Raw genomic sequence first — 17,108 nt, 5'->3', positions numbered from 1 at the left:
CTCAATATTTTTATTCTCTTATGGTTTTCTTGCCTATTATATAAAGTGGTGTGTGTTACATACTTACATACACAACCAAATATGTCTTCCAATCTTCCATGGCTACTCTAGTTGTTATTTTGGGTCTTCTTGTCACATTCCTCGACACAACAGGTTCATCTCTCTATCTCTCTCCCTCTCTCAGACGTTCAAATCGTTAAACCGGTTTTAAAAGAAGAACGAATTGTCACTGTTAGAGTAGTTGAAACGAAATGTTTTTTCATAAAATTTGGTTCATTTTCTACCTTTTGGTCGTGTTTAGTAAAACATAACATTTTATAAACAATGGTATATAACAAAAACATAATAAAGACAATAATCTATCTAGAATCACAAGTTGGAGTATGTTATGGAATGCTTGGCAACAATCTTCCATCTGCGCCCGAAGTCATAAGTGTATATACTACAAATAACATAAAGCGTATGCAACTCTATAATCCAAACCAAGCCGCTTTGCAAGCATTGAGCGGATCCAACATTGAGGTGCTGACAGGGGTCCCGAATTCAGATCTTCAATACGTTGCTGCAAGTCATAACAATTCTTTTGGTTGGGTATGGAAAAACATTATGAGCTATCCAAATGTCAAGCGTTGTTACATGTCAGCTGGAAATGAGGTTAAGTCGTCTAATGTCATGTTGGCTCCATTGGTGTATCATGCGTTGCTTAACATCCAAGAAGTCATCGAGGTTTATGGCCTTAAAAATCAAATCAAATTTTCAACTTCGATTGACACGATTTTAGTTGGAGCTAACTTTCCCCCATCGGTAAGTGCATTTAGGGATGATTTACAAATAATCTACGTCTTTCTAGTCCTGAATATTTGTTAGGGTAATTTCTGAAAATGAGTATCTTGTATTTCTAAGAGTCGTGATCACACATTCAGATCAAAATTATTTGTGGTTCACAAATGAATTGATTGGATAAAACTTAGAATTTTAAGAGCAAAATTCGAGTATAATTTTTGGTAAGAATAATGAACCAGAACAGAAATCGTATATCAAGAAAACTGTTTTTGGGTTAGGGTTAGATAACTACATTTGGTAGTTTGGTAGTTATCTTGCATTTAAAAAGCAAATTCATATAAAACACGCTCCAATCTTGATATAAAATTTATATACATTAAATTTCTATCGCGATTTTAATAAAGCAAGATTTTGATATTAAATTTCTTTGGTAGAAATCGTATGACTAAGATTCTACCCCAGCCAGGGCTCCGCTCCTTGGACCCTGCTAGGGGCGCTGCCCCCGACCCCCACCAAGGGGGTGTTGCCCCTTTGGAACCTCCATGACTTGAGGGCTTCGTCCCCGGGTACCAATATGATTATAAATTATAATGAGATCAAATAAGTGTGCACCATGCACCCGACTTATTTATATTCATGTTACAATTAATTTGATTACATTAAAATCAATAACAATATTTCTTTCTCATCGACGAACTTTTGAATTTCAGATATGACGTTGCATAGATACGCATGACAATCCTTCAGGACTTCTTCACTAAACCCTTGGACTACCAATAATGAAAATGAGGGCAAATAACTTGATGCACTGCAAATTAGAGGCATTCACTCGATTAGACATCAAGTAAAACAAACGCGTGATACGCTGCAAATTAGAGGCTTTCACTCATATAAGATACAAATTCTACTAGTTTTAAATGTATAGTACCTTCTAGCCATACGTCCTCCTTGCCTTCTTATAGCTTCAGACGAGAGACGCCTCAAGCTAGCCATGATGATCCTACACAAAATCAAGAAACGGATTAATGTCCACACCAAAATTCAAATAATAATGCGGCAATAATAATAATAATAACTAACATTTTGTACGTACGTTGTTTTTCGAAAAGTAAAATACCTAAAAGTGAAGTGAAACTCGATCGATGATGATGAATGTTGCTTGAAGTGCAAGATTAACAATATGTAGATGCTTAGGAGACGATCAGTATGTAAACCTATTTATATAGAAAAACATTTCCTAATTTATTACCATATAGCCGTTATTAACCGATTATATATAACAAACTATGTTTATGTTATTGACACTTTTGGTCCACGGCTGTTTGTTTCGTGTGCTATGTTGGCGTTTTAAGACAGATCCATAAAAACTTTTTATATAATAATAATAATAATAATAATAATAATAATAATAATACACAAATAGCAAACAACATCGGACAAAAAAATAAATAAATACATTTTTTATGAACTACACGGAATCTCAGTTGTAAACCTACCGTGGGTTATGTTCAAGGTCGACTCATCGACCGCCGTGAGATCCTACCCCCTGATGTGCGGGAATCAGATGGAATCGTAAACCTTCCCCTTGTCGGGTTTGAACCCGGGATTAAAACCATGATTCGTCCTTTTGACCCAGATGTCCTTCAAGTTGGCCTAAGTAGGAATCGAACCCGCATCTCCACATTGTGAGGGCAGGCCTCTTACCACTAGACCAACTTCTCATACATTAACTAAAAATAACACGACTTTACAAACTATACATTAATATATTTTTTCATTAGTTATTCTTCGTATTTATCGTCTTCGCCAAAATTATCACTAACAAACTGTTGCATCATAGGCTTGACATGTCGTCGGATACGCCGGGAGATAGCGTTTCATTCACCTCTTCATCACGTAACTTTGTTTCAAGGGTTAATTTCATATATAACCTTACAAACACTAGAAATATCATATATACCCAAGCAAAACTTAAAATATCATATATACCTATATAAAATAATTAAAATATCATATATGTTCTTATAAAATAGTTAAAGTATCATATATACCATCATTCATTAATAACACTTTAACTAATGACAATTTTACCGTTATTTTTCTAAAATTTTAAATTTCATAGATGTTCATACTTAACTAATATACCATTCTGCCTATTTCCATTGTATAATGTGTTTATACCTATGTTATTATTTAATCGACGTTTCTCATTTTTTACGACAACTAAATTGTCTCTCGTAACTTCAAAATTGCATACCCTTCGAAGGTTTCTCGCATCGAATGGTCCACATTGTAAACTTTTTATCGCGTCTGCTCGAACAAGGTAATATGATGATTTTTTAAATTGTTTTTAATGAATTGGGTATCAATGATATATGAAAAACTTTGTAAGGACACATATGATATTTTTAGTTTTGCTTATATATATATAGAAGAGGGTTCAAATAAAAACAATTGTTTTGTGAGAAGTGTGAAAATGCTTTAAAATAAAACAAAACCACCTAAATAGGAAACTATACCATGTAAATAGGAAACTATACGGTTTTTAGAAACTACTAATCTCAACCACCAGATCTTAGATCCAAGGGTCTAGATCTCTTCTTATGCTTCTCACAAAATTATTGTTTTTTACGTTAACCCTACCCTATATATATATAAAATGGTTAAAATAAAAATACATAGTTTTATAAGAAGAGTAGGAATAACACAAAATTTAGAGTTAAGAAACTATGTAGCATAAATCATTAATCCTAGAAAACTATTTGATAGTTTAAAAACTACCAATCTCAATCATTAGATCATAAATCCAATGGCTTGATTGATTCTTACACTTCCTAGAAAACTATTTCTTTTTATTATAACTCACCTATATATATATATATGATATTTTCAATATTTGTAAGGGTGTATATGAAATTGGCCCTTGTTTCAAATACTATTTCACATTTTCACCCTCCTATCTTTGTTTCAAGTATTAGAAACGAGTGAATTATAATATCTTTTTGTGTTTTTTCACGTCTGGTTCCACGTTTTCATATGGGGGTAACCAAGTACCATTTCTTCAAACACCGATCTATACCAACTTAGGGGAGCAAAATTGATAGCAACAACATGTACGTACCATCTCACTCGTTACCCATGCATGCAAGCCCATTTATAATTGGGTCACTCAAGTTCAAGCCCATGATTTCACCCGTTGAAAGTTGGAACCATTACTTGCAGTTAGCTTCATTTAATTTTGTTTCGTAGTGGGATTAGTGGTTATTTCCTTTTTTTTTCTTTGCTATGTAAAGACTAAGGATGGCAAACCCAACCCAATGGATAAATTTTAAAACTAACATGGGTCAGGATGGATCATAAAAATTCTTCAAGTGGGTCAGGATGGGTTGAAACTATACAAGTGAGTTTCATTTATAGGTTAAATGGGTCAAAACAAAATATCCAAGTTATCCAAAATTTATCTAATTCAAAATACCCAAACTATCACGTGCGAATAAAAACTCATCCGAAACCCAAAAAACGATCAAAACGAAACAAAAACTCCGAACCGACTAAAACGAAACTGAACCGAAATAGAAAAACGACCAAAACGAAACAAAAAAAAACGGGAATGAAACCGAAAAACTGACCAAAACAAAACAAAAAAAAAGCGAAATGCAACCGAAAAACTAACCAAAACTAAACAAAAACACCGAATCGACCAAACCGAAACAAAACTGAATCGAAATAGAAAAACGACCAAAACGAAACAAAAAAACCGATATGAAACCGAAAAGTTGACCAAAACGAAACAAAGCTGAATCGAAATAGAAAAACGACAAAAACGAAACAAAAAAACCGATACGAAACCGAAAAGTTGACCAAAACGAAACAAAAAAAAAAGCGAAATGCAACTGAAAAGCTGAACAAAACAAAAACACTGAACCGACCAAAGCGAAACAAAAAAACTGAACCGAAATAGAAAAACGACCGAAACGAAACAAAAATACCGAATTGAAACTGAAAAACTGACCAAAAGGAAACATAAAAAAACTAAATGCAATTTAAAAATCGGACCAAAATGAATCAAAAACACCGAACCGACCAAACGAAACAAAAAAACTGAACGAAACTGAACCGAAATAAAAAAACGACCAAAACGATACAAAAACCGATATGAAACCGAGAAACTAACCAAAACGAAACAAAAAAAACGAAATGCAATCAAAAAGCTTACCAATACGAAACAAAAAAACTGAAACGTAGCCGACCAAAATAAAACAAATGAATCGAAACGAAACAAAAAAAGCAAAATGATACCGAAAAAACTGACTAAAACAAAACAAAACTGAAAAGGAAAAAACCGAGAAATCGAAACCGAAATCATTGAAACCGAGCAGATACCGAAACCGACCGAAATGAAATGAAAAACAAAACCGAACCGGAAAAAAAACCCCGAAAAATTCGAACCTGAACCAGTTAAAACGGTTTTTTTTAATGAATGAGGATGATGGGGGAAACATTTTAGTTATTTTACATTTGACGTTTTTTATTTATATTTTGAGTTATTATTTTTTTAATAGTTTTTTTGAATATTTTTTGAGGAGTTTTTAAAACCCTTTGTATGTCAACTTTTACTTGACCCATATCCATACTAATCCTCTATTTCAAAAATCTATCCTGACCCATACCCATCCTGACCTATCACCCAAATCCATGTAACATCCCGAAATTTCCAAAATAATACTAATTGTATTACTTACTAATAGAGGGAAAGTTTACTCGGGTTATCGGGAAATAAATAAATAGAGTAGGAGTTGGTATGGGTCGGGCTAGTGTTGGGTAATGGATATGGGTTATGGACTTGGGTTATGAAAGAAGGAAGGAGAGTCCATGGGCTTAAGCCCATGATCCCTAAATATAAATACCATTAATCACCCTTTAATCCTCATTCTCACATATTCCATACACCACCAAAACACACACAACACCATCTTATAACCCGAACCAAGATCCGAAGGCGAAAACCCGAGCTTGTTGGTGCTGGAACGTCGTGACGGACCAAAACAACATCAAGGCTTAACCGTGTTCGTAGTTCGACTCGTTCAAGGTACGTTTATAGTTAGAAATCGTTCGTATAGGTTCAGTTTGATTTGAGAAATGATATATCTGAGTTTGTATGGTAAAAACGAATCCAACAAAGCTAATCTTACTGAAAATGGTTATGATTTGATGGGTTAATCGATTGATAAAAAGAACTCGTAACCTATATGCCTAAATCGCTCCCTTTAAACATCGATGTTAGGTCGATTTGATGGTTGGGGTTTGTAGGCGCTGGTCAGACGATTATGTGGGTACCTAAATCGAGTTATTTGGTTAAGAAACGAAGATGATTAAGGACGAACAGTAGCTGCAGCCGACAACTTCGCCTGCAAGCTAAGTTCGCCTGATGAACTTCGCCTGCAAAGCTAAGTTCGCCTGATGACAACTTCGCCTAAAAGCTAAGTTCGCCTGATGACAACTTCGCCTAAAAGCTAAGTTCGCCTGATGACAACTTCGCCTAAAGCTAAGTTCGCCTAAGGTTTAACTTCGCCTAAAGCTAAGTTCGCCTAAGGTTTAACTTCGCCTAAAGTCAAGTTCGATTAGAAAATAAATTAAAACGATAAGTAAAAGTAATCTAATACTAGGCCACCAGATTAAATCAGGCGAGTATTGATACGTGTAACTTATACAGTCAGCCGAGCTCAGTTAAAGAAGGGATTTACAACTATCGGAGGAAGAAGCAGAGTTCAGGTGAGTTTCTAGCCCCATTCCTTGTTATGTTTTCGGGGCTGTGTGCATACTCGATGTGTTGTTAATACATTTATCCTAAGTGATAAGTGTATGCCATATGTGATATATGTGATGGATATGAATGATTGCTTGTCGGTACGCGAACGATCTTCGGATATTGCGCGTACTGTCAGGTTAAAAATAAAGGTATGAATATTATATATCGAAGATGTATGAATATTACAAATGAATACTTGTCGGGGCGTGAACGATCTTCAGATATTGCACGTAACGACAAGGGGTATGGTTGTTAAATGAAGGATGTAAAGAACGCCTAGGGTGTTCTTATGCTATAATGTAATTATTGTATATGTGAAGTATGTGTATACAGGTACACGAATGGTATGTGAGTTCTACGTTCGACATAGTAAGTTAGGATGGCAAATCCCTCTAGCTTCTGTCGGGCATAGACTCGGCTGGTGATGGCATAGTTAAGGATTGCGGGCCTTATACGTAATGTAGATGATAGATGTAAACGTAGATAGGGACGGTGGGCCTTATACGTGTTACAGATAATAGACGACAACGTAGTTAAGGACTGCGGACCTTATACGTATTATAGATAGGCATCAGCATAGGGAAGGACTGTGGACCTTATACGTGCTGTGGTAGCATAGGGGAGGACTGCGGACCTCGTACGTGCTATGAATTAGGTTGCAACATAGGGAAGGACTGTGGACCTTGTACGTGTTGTGGAAGTGGGATGGTATAGGGAAGGACCGCGGACCTTGCACGTACCATGAATGGTGAACATAGGTAAAGACTGCGGACCTTTTACGTGTTCACGACCTTGAGTACAGGTATAGACGGCGGACTATGAACGTACTCTCGGTAGACTGAGGTTAGTGATTGTAGATATGTATGTATGGTAGTAAGCATGTATGTAGAACAGAAGGGTAACTAGTTAAGTATGGATATGTATCTTCGGATATGTATGTGTGTGTATGTATTGTATGGCGTCCGATTAACTAGAACTCACTCAGCGTAGCTGACTTTTAGTATGCACGCAGGTGATCAGACCAAAGGACTAGCATGAGGATGGCACATGGCATGGATTGAACGACTGGCATCTTAAGATGGAAGAAAAGATGTTTTAAATATAATGATTTGTTTTATAATATCAAAGAAGAGATTGAATGTTTTGTAACGAATGCTTCAAGTAAACGTTTCCGCGAAAGTTTTAATGAACTCTGATTTGTAAGAACTGTGTTTATGAGTAAATCCGACGCTAAAGTAAGGCTACCGGGTTCGGGGCCTTACACAACCCAACTCACTCACATTGCCACCTCTAGTAAAAACTATCAAGTAACAAGTAATGACAAAATTGAGTATCTTTGAAATAGGTTTACTTTTGTAAGCATTTCCAATATTGCTAGTTCTTAATGTGGCAGGTTCGAACGGTGATCTTTGGATTACGATTCTTAAGATTATGTGTAGTCATAATGATCCACCCCTACACATTATGCATCATGTGACGCCCGGTCAAAGTTATGATTTTTTGTAAAAAAATGGTGTAGTCATAACTCTCCACCCCTGGGCATTATGCGCCACGTGACGCTCAGTCACTTTTACACTTTTTTTTAATTTAAAACTACATTAAAATAAAAAAATACATTAAATTTAAAAATAAAAACTACATTAAAATAAAAAAAAATACATTAAATTAAAAAATATTTACAATAATAATAATAAGTTGTCAATTCCTTCCTTTTAAGTTTAGGGACCAAATTTAAATTATTAAGGTTAGAGAAGGGGTTAAATAGCAAAATGCTCAAACAAATATTAATCACCCCACCACCCCCCTATCCTTCTTCACTTCTTCACCATCTTTGTCTTCTCTTCATTTCAAACACGCCATAGGTGCACCATGGCTAGGAAGAAATCTAGCCAAATTGCGGTTCAGTTTTGGTCCGATTATGGTTCAAATGGAGGTAAAAACTCGTTATGCTTATCGATTTGGTTCAATTTGAACCCATTTTCATCTAATTTTGGGCTTAAGAAAAAGAAAAAAGACAAGAAGCATTTCAAAATGTGTGCCACTTGAACGTTATGTACATAACGTTGTTCGAAAACGCCGACCAAAAACGTCGAGGGGGGTGGGGTGTGCTCCCAACGTTTTCGTCCTAAACGCGGCCATAAGGTAAGAGATTTTTTATATTTTTTAGGCCCGTATTTTTGAAAATGACTTTTAACCTAACGATAAAATTAAAACGAGTAAACACGGTAAAAGATGATTCGATAATCAACAATTTTGTATCATGCAAATCAAAGGTTGGTTCCTTTACATATTTTGTAATAGATTAATAAAAGTACACACTTCCTATTTGACTTAAATAATTGTTCATGTGTTATACTTGTTAATTACTTTTTGGTTATTTTTTTTAAGTTGACTTGTATTTATTTGGAATTACATGTTAAACTATTCAACAAGGTTGTACCATTTTTTTAACCAAGTCTGTTATGAGTAAGATATCGGTTTTTTAAACATTACTTGTGTGTTGAATAAAATCAAAAAATGTAAAAGGTGGTGATGACTTGACAATGTTTTTAAGATTTATTATTGAGTTAGTTTTGGGTGTTTTTAAAAAAATATGTTTTTATGATGTGTCACCTGACTAGACTAGACATGTTTTTGTGTCTTCTTATTATGAGTGCTCTATTATTACTCACATTGGCTCATTAACACTTCATTTCGAGAACACTTATTTTATCTTACATAACTAAATATGTGTTCCATCTATTCCCGCAACGTACATTATATCCATTTCCCGTTTAAGCATTGATAACAGAGTATTAATACAATTTTTCTCTTATAATTTTGTTATTAAAGACCTCCACTCCAGCCTACCTTTACTCCGGGGTAAAGCCATCTGCTCTTTCTCTCTCCATTTTTCTTCCCCTCTAACGCGGGCCGGGCGGCGGCGGGCGCGGAGTCACGTGATTTATGAACTCCGACGCCGTGTCACCATCCGTTGTTTTCCATTCTAAGATCAATAAATCATCCTTGTGGCATCACCGTCTAGAAGGCATTCATAATTATCTTCTTTTATTCAATCTATTTCATGTTTCTATAATTAATGTAATTCTTGTTGCATCGACAAGAGCCATAAACTTTCTTTTCATGATTCGTCTATTACATCTAATTCACCATTGCAAATATTATTTTCCGATGTCTGGTCTTCAACCGTCACTCTTTTGACGCAGGGCCGTCTTTGAGGCATGGCGGGGTAGTCGACGGCCACAGGCCCGACACCCCACTAGGCCCGAATTTTTTTTTCAAAAAAAAAATATATGTATTTTTATCAAAAACATGTGTATAATCAATGTTTCAACACAATTACATAACCACTAGCTTGGTCTAATTAGTAAAGGAGTATGACATCTAACCAAAAGGTTGTGAGTTCTAGTCTTATTTGAGACAATTTTAAGCTTATTTTTATACAAAAGTTTTTTACACAACTTAAATCATAATCAAATAAGCCCATTTATAATTTAAATTTTTTAAACCCAACAAAATGTTTCTTTTACTTAAGGCCCAAAAACAAGTTCGCCTTTGGCCCAAATTTTTTTTCGTCTTTTCAGAGCCGGCCCTGAACATGATGATGGAGAAAATCGAGAGACGCCTCAATTATAATATTACCGAGGTAAATATATATTCATAACATTCGGTTTATTTGGGTTAATGAGGTTTGGATGTTCGGGTTTTTGTGTTTGAAAATCTAGCCAAAATCCGACCCGAAAACAATTGGGCAAAGATACTAATAAAGCTTATATTTTTGGCACATATACACTTTATGGTTGATATGTGACTTCATTATTTCTGATCATGTTGAAATTATATTAAATTGTAGGTGCCATCATCGGCAAGTGACGACGACTACAAGAACGTATTGAAGGGGGCTGGTTTGATTGGAAGGTTCGCATCGGTGTTGACACTGTCCTAAAAATCTCATTAACTAGATGCACATATATAAGACAGTGCTTGTAATAAAGCTGGTCCATCCTTTTGGAGTTTGTACTTATGGAACTAACTAAACTGATTATATAATTATCATGTTTCTTGTTTATGTAATATTCTACTATTCTTTTTAACAAAGAAGCTTGAACTAGGAAATTAAGTATTGTTTTCTATATCATGCTCTAGATACGCGATAACTATACATAACTAACTTTACTAGAATAAGAAAGGCCAATTAACATCGTTGAGGTTGACGATTAAACATGATGTTTTCACTTGCGATACATTCCCACGCATTTTGCATTATCGTCTGCGTCGAGCCACTTCCTCTAGAGCTAACATCAGTATTACCTATCTGCCCTCACATATTTTTATACGTTAAAAAGAACAGCAAGTGTAAGTTCACTTTTTAAAGAACTTAGTCCATTATCAACAAAAATAATTGTAATTATGTCTTTAATATTTGCCAACAAGTTGCATTTTAAATTTCTTTTTTAAGTTTGGTTGATGTGATAACCAATTTACCAATATCCAAAACCCAATAGGCAAAAAAAGTGTCACACTTACGTATGTTTAATTTTTTTTTTATTTTTTTTTGCTTAATATCATAGAAACACCCAAACGATTTACAGTGAAGTGGCAGGTAAGCCGACAACATCTGCGCCGCAACCCCCTTTTAGATAAAGAAAAAGAGAATATGCTGATGTTAGTATTAGTATTGTAAACGTAAAGTAAAATTTATATCATTCAGTTATTATTTATTAGTTTTAGTACTAGGTCGTTTTCCTCAACTGTTATTTATTAACTTCCACTTGGTCAGTTGCTCACAAATCATAATCCACCTTAATATTTATATTCTTTTATGGTTTTCTTGCCTATTATATAAAGGGGTGTATATGTTACATACATAATCAAATATGTCCTCTATGGCTACTCTAGTTTTTATTTTGGGTCTCCTTGTCGCATTCCTCGATACAACAGGTTCATCTCTCTATCTCTCTCCATCTCTCAAACGTTCAAATCGTTAAACTAGTTTAAAAAAAACAATTGTCACTGTCAGAGTAGTTGAAGACAGATGTTTTTTTCATAAATGTTGGTCCATTTTCTACCTTCTAGTCGTGTTTGATAAAGCATAACATTTTATAAACGCGGCTATCTAAACAAAAACATTAAATGACTTGTATGAATAAAGACCATAATCTATGTAGAATCACAAGTTGGAGTATGTTATGGAATGCTTGGCAACAATCTTCCATCCGCGCCAGAAGTCATAAGTTTATATAATACAAACAACATCAAGCGTATGCGACTCTATGATCCAAACCAAGCCGCTCTGCAAGCATTGAGTGGATCCGACATTGAGGTATTGATAGGGGTCCCGAATTCAGATCTTCAATACGTTGCTGCAAGTCGTGACAACTCTTTTGACTGGGTATGGAAAAACATTATGAGCTATCCAGATGTCACGTTTCGTTACATATCAGTTGGAAATGAGGTTAAGCCGTCTGATACCACGTTAGCTCCATTGGTGTATCCCGCGATGCTCAACATTCAAGAAGTCATTGAGGTTTACGGACTCAGGAATCAAATCAAAGTTTCAACTTCCATTGACACGACTTTGATCGGGCCAATTTTCCTCCGTCAGTAGGTGCATTCAGAGATGATGTTAGGTCTTACATTGACCCGATCATCGCGTTCTTAGTTTCCACCAATTCACCATTGTTGGTCAATGTCTATCCATATTTCAGGTATATTTTTCATTATGATTATCATATTCATGAATCATGTCTACATCATATTATTGATTTACTTAAATCACATGATCCATTTAAATATAACAAGTAGTGCACAAAGTTAATAAAATCAAAATTCTAAAACACCTTGATAATATATTACAATTAATGAACCTTTGAATGATTAATTTACATTTTAAGTCCCTTTTACTTTTGTTCCTTAGTTATGTTGATAATCCGACGGACATATCGTTAGCCTATGCGACATTCACTTCTCCCGGAATTGTAATTCAAGATGGATCAAATGGATACCAAAACCTTTTTGATGCAATAGTAGATGTGGTGTACTCGGCATTAGAGAAAGCCGAGGGCCTTGGGTGGAAGTTGTAGTATCAGAAACCGGATGGCCATCAGACGGTACATTTGCAGCAACATTTGACAATGCACGCACATACTATACAAATATGGTTGCACATGCACGATGGGGCACACCTAAGAGGCCCGGAAGATCCATAGAGACATACTTGTTTGCCATGTTCGATGAGAACAATAAGGAACCTCAATACGAGAAAAACTTTGGAATATTTTATCCGAATCAACAAGCAAAGTATAATCTCTATTTCACCTCAATCCAAAAGGGGTTTGAGTCGATTTATCTTGGTCTTAATGGACATAATGTGTCGGAGGGCAAATTCAAAAAAATTGTTGCTTAATGTATTTTCTTGTGATCTTGGTTCAATCATACATATGTTTGTAAATGTTAACGTGTTGTACTCGTATCCTTTGCTAATGTTTGTAAACTAAAATGACAAAAAAAAAAAACTAATAATGATCAAAATGGTTGGACTGCAAAATTTTAATTAAGCCCAAAGATTAGTGGTGTATTAAGCCCATGTTATGCAAACATGCAATTTTGAAAGAAAAAAATTTGATAATACTAAAAAAACTAATTGTTATGTATAAATGCAACTGATTTTATAACTGAGTCCAATGTTATGAGCTTTAGGGTTTCTCCACAATTCCACTCTACCGGTACATAAAATTTATCTGTGTATAATGAATTTTTTTTCTTTCTTTTCTCTCTGGTTTTTATCACGCTATCAGCATGATATTCTCAACTCTCAACCAAATTCCTGTCCTTACTCCTTGATAAAAGATTGGTCGCTCGCTTAAACTATAGTTGTGATCAAGGATACAAATCAAACAAATTAAATTAACTAAATTTAAGGATTTAATTACAAACAATCCATGTTTATATCACTTTTCTATGCATATATGACATTACATACTATAGACTATAGATATTGATTCATGAATTATAATATGTAATGTTTCGGGACGAAAAATGACCATGAAAACCTGTAATACCCTAGCTCGTTGTTTCAAAAATATAGCGGGCTTTGATAACGTTCTTTTGCAACGGAAAATCCTGGTCGTGTATTAATAACTTATACCATTTAAATAATTATGAAAATTGGGTGTTACTCGTCGTTCATTGCAATAGGAACATTATACAAAACTAAAAATAATTTACAAGAGTAAGTAAACTATAAAGTATTTGAATTATAAAAATAATTAACGAGCATAGTTTAAAAACAGTTAAAACAAATCGAAAAGTAAAAAAGAATCGAATCATATCAAATCAAATAATTATAAAGAACATAAAATTCGAGAGGAGGGACGTGCCATCTAGATTTTCCCTTGATTTATAGTATGTAATTGTAATGTGTAAGTAACATTTATAGATCATAAAATGAGTACACAACTTTTGTGGCGTGTGTCATATCATCATTAATTCATTATTCATTATTCACATATGGTGAAACTATGCTTAATACAACGAAATATATAGTTCTTTATAAGATGGTATTTTATTTTTACATGGTTAAGTTTCCTTTTTAAACGATGAATTTCTTTTAATCATTGTCGTATGTGGCACTTGAAGAGTTGAATACATGATTTCTCTCTCTCAAACCCAGGTGTTTAAAAGTTTTGTCTTCATCAATGAATCACCATCTCATTGGTACACGGTTAGGTTTATATATCTATAGAAACACAACAAAAATATATTATTTAATAGCATATAGGGATTTAACTGTTGGATTAATTTCTATTCCGGGTCACAAGTCGGTGAACCGGGCCTAAGAGGTTTTAACAAGTCGGTTAAAGTCTAAGGAGTATTATGAAACATTCCATATGCTTGGTGGCCAAGTTCACCTTGTTGGCCAAGTTGACCTTGTTGCCCAAGTTCACCTTGGTGGCCAAGTTGAGTGGTGATCACATATTATGCTTGGTGACCAAGTTGGGTTACTAATATAAATAGATGTACAAAGTTAGTGTTAAATACAACAACAACAACAACAAACACAACAATCACCACCATCACTACCAAAGTTATTGTAATCAGCTTTTTGAGTTATATTTTCTGGTTATAATATAAGTCGGTTATTTATAAGTTGTGCGTTAATTATCGTTTATCATTCTTGAATTGGTATCAGAGTCAGGTTCAAGAACGCGATAATTAACGGTCAACAAAGAAGGTGTCTTGATCGAACAAGTTGGTTTGATTTCCTGAAGAAGTTGTTATCGTGGTTGATCGAACAAGTTGGTTTGATCTCCCAAAGAAGTTGTCATTGTCGATAGCATAGTTCGTTCAGTTGTTACTTTATTCAAACAAGTTGGGTTTGAGTAGCCATGGGTGACACGACTCCACCGCCGCCGCCAAAGGGGAAAGAGAACGGGCCATCTTCCGTTCAATGTCCAATGTTAACTACAACGAACTATACCGTGTGGGCTATGAGGATGAAAGTAGTCCTAAGAGTTCACAAAGTTTGGGACATCATCAACTCGGGTATCCCCGATGAAGACAAAAATAACATGGCTATGGCCTTGTTGTTTCAATCCATACCCGAATCCTTGATCATGCAAATTGGAGATCAAGAAACTGCTAAAGCCATGTGGGATTCGATTAAAACCCGACACTTAGGTGCCAAACGGGTTAGAGAAGCATGTCTCCAAACCTTGTCAATGGAATTTGACAATATTAAAATAAACGAGTCAGATTCCATAGATAACTTTGCGGGCAAGTTATCGAGCATTGCCTCGAAATCAGCGGCTCTCGGCGAAGTTATAGATGAAGCAAGGTTGGTAAAGAAGTTTCTCAAAAGTCTCCCAAGATCGAAGTATATTCAAATGGTTACTTCGCTTGAGCAAATGTTGGATCTTAATAAAACGGGATTTGAAGATGTTGTAGGCCGACTCCGAGCCTATGAGGAGCGAATCCGAGAAGAAGAAATTCAAGGGGGTGACCAAGGTAAACTTTTATTCGGTAAATATGATTCATCAAATCATAGAAGTTTTGAATCTAATGGGGGACGAGGACGAGGAGGTCGAGGTCGCGGTCGAGGTCGTTTCAATGGCCAATACCGAAACCCTAGTACCGAACAAGGGTCATCAAGTCGGGGAAAAGTAAGGGTGAAGAAAGATCGGTCAAAGATTTTATGTTACCGATGTGACCAGTTTGGTCACTTTGCATCCGGTTGCCCGGACCGAGTTCAAAAGGGTCAAGAAGCAAACAAAACTGAAGCCCGTAAAATTTTTGATGATGCGGCGTATATGCATCAAGTGGTGTTCTTAAATGAACAAAACCTAATACCAAATAAATACGAGACCGAGCGGGTCGAAGATGATGTATGGTATTTGGATAATGGGGCAAGTAATCATATGACGGGAAACCGGTCGTATTTTTTAGAGTTAAACGAGAACATAACCGGGAGGGTCAAGTTCGGAGATGGGTCATTTGTTCAAATCAAGGGAAAAGGCTTAATTCTTTTCCAAGGAAAATCGGGTGACCAAGACTTGCTAACCGAGATTTATGATATTCCGGAGTTAAAAAATAATATAATAAGTCTCAGTCAAGCAACGGAGTCCGGATGTGACATTCGGATGAAACACGATCTTCTAACCATGTACAATGAGAACGGGAGGTTACTCATGAAGGTCAAGAGATTCGAAAACCGACTCTACAAAATACGAATGAAAATTGGAGCTCCTGTGTGTTTGCAATCGAAGATTGAAGATGATGCATGGCGTTGACACGCAAGAATTGGTCACATCAATTTCGAGTTAATGAAATCGATGGCTAAGAAGGATCTTGTACGAGGTTTACCACATGTTGAACACGAAAATCAGTTGTGTGAATAGTGTTTGGTGGGTAAACAAACGAGGCGTTCGTTTCCGGCTACATCCTCGTTTAGAGCATCCCAACCTTTGGAGTTAGTTCATGGTGATTTGTGCGGTCCAATAACCCCATCCACTATCTCGGGTAATAGGTATGTCTTTGTTATTATAGACGATTACTCACGATATATGTGGACGTTTTTATTGAAAGAAAAAGATGAAGCGTTTGAAAGTTTTAAGAGGTTTAAAGCCCTAATCGAGACGGAGGCGGGATTACCAATGAAAACTCTTCGAACTGATATGGGAGGAGAATTCACTTCACGTGATTTCAATCGGTTCTGCGATGAAAGTGGAAATATTCGGCATTTAACTGCCCCGTACACGCCGCAACAAAATGGCGTGGTAGAAAGGCGAAACAGAACTTTAATGGTGATGGTACGGAGTATTCTGAAGGCAATGCATGTACCGAATTATATGTGGGGAGAAGCGGTCCGACATTCAACCTTTTTAATCAATCGGGTCCCAACCCGGGCCTTGGTTGATCAAACTCCATATGAACGGTTCAAGAAAAAGAAACCGATTATTGAACATGTTCGAGTATTTGGGTGCATGGCGTATGCTAAAGTTGATAGTGTACATATAAA

At 35.6% G+C, this 17,108-nt stretch overlaps 1 protein-coding gene and 2 pseudogenes across 2 annotated transcripts; all 3 read left to right on the top strand.

Moving 5' to 3' along the window:
* Positions 1-462: 462 nt before the first annotated feature.
* On the top strand, positions 463-10,538 carry LOC143550956 (glucan endo-1,3-beta-glucosidase, basic isoform pseudogene; annotated as a pseudogene).
* A 702-nt stretch (positions 10,539-11,240) lies between these two features.
* LOC143550975 (putative glucan endo-1,3-beta-glucosidase At4g16260) lies at positions 11,241-13,036 on the top strand (annotated as a pseudogene). Its single transcript, XR_013138424.1, has 3 exons — positions 11,241-11,533; positions 11,761-12,300; positions 12,510-13,036. The product of XR_013138424.1 is annotated as a putative glucan endo-1,3-beta-glucosidase At4g16260 (transcript).
* A 1,943-nt stretch (positions 13,037-14,979) lies between these two features.
* Positions 14,980-16,380, top strand: LOC143550955 (uncharacterized). The gene is made up of 2 exons (XM_077041501.1): positions 14,980-15,432; positions 15,805-16,380. The coding sequence occupies exons 1-2, from the start codon at positions 14,980-14,982 to the stop codon at positions 16,378-16,380; spliced, it is 1,029 nt and encodes a 342-aa protein (XP_076897616.1).
* The last annotated feature ends 728 nt before the right edge of the window (positions 16,381-17,108 follow it).

Source organism: Bidens hawaiensis, unplaced genomic scaffold (genome assembly GCF_021521415.1).
Source record: "Bidens hawaiensis isolate Kalapana, Puna unplaced genomic scaffold, B.hawaiensis_p1.1 tig00016205_1, whole genome shotgun sequence".
NCBI classification, from domain to species: domain Eukaryota; kingdom Viridiplantae; phylum Streptophyta; class Magnoliopsida; order Asterales; family Asteraceae; genus Bidens; species Bidens hawaiensis.
Note: the sequence above shows the minus strand (reverse complement) of the source record. Positions and strands in the feature narration are given on the sequence as shown.

What these genes read in the sequence shown, in the direction of transcription:
- LOC143550955 (XM_077041501.1), top strand. Translation starts at nt 14,980, where the DNA reads ATGGGTGACACGACTCCACCGCCGCCGCCAAAGGGGAAAGAGAACGGG. An exon ending in TTATAGATGAAGCAAGGTTG is followed by an intron (nt 15,433 to 15,804) that starts GTAAAGAAGTTT and finishes CGATGTGACCAG; the next exon opens with TTTGGTCACTTTGCATCCGG.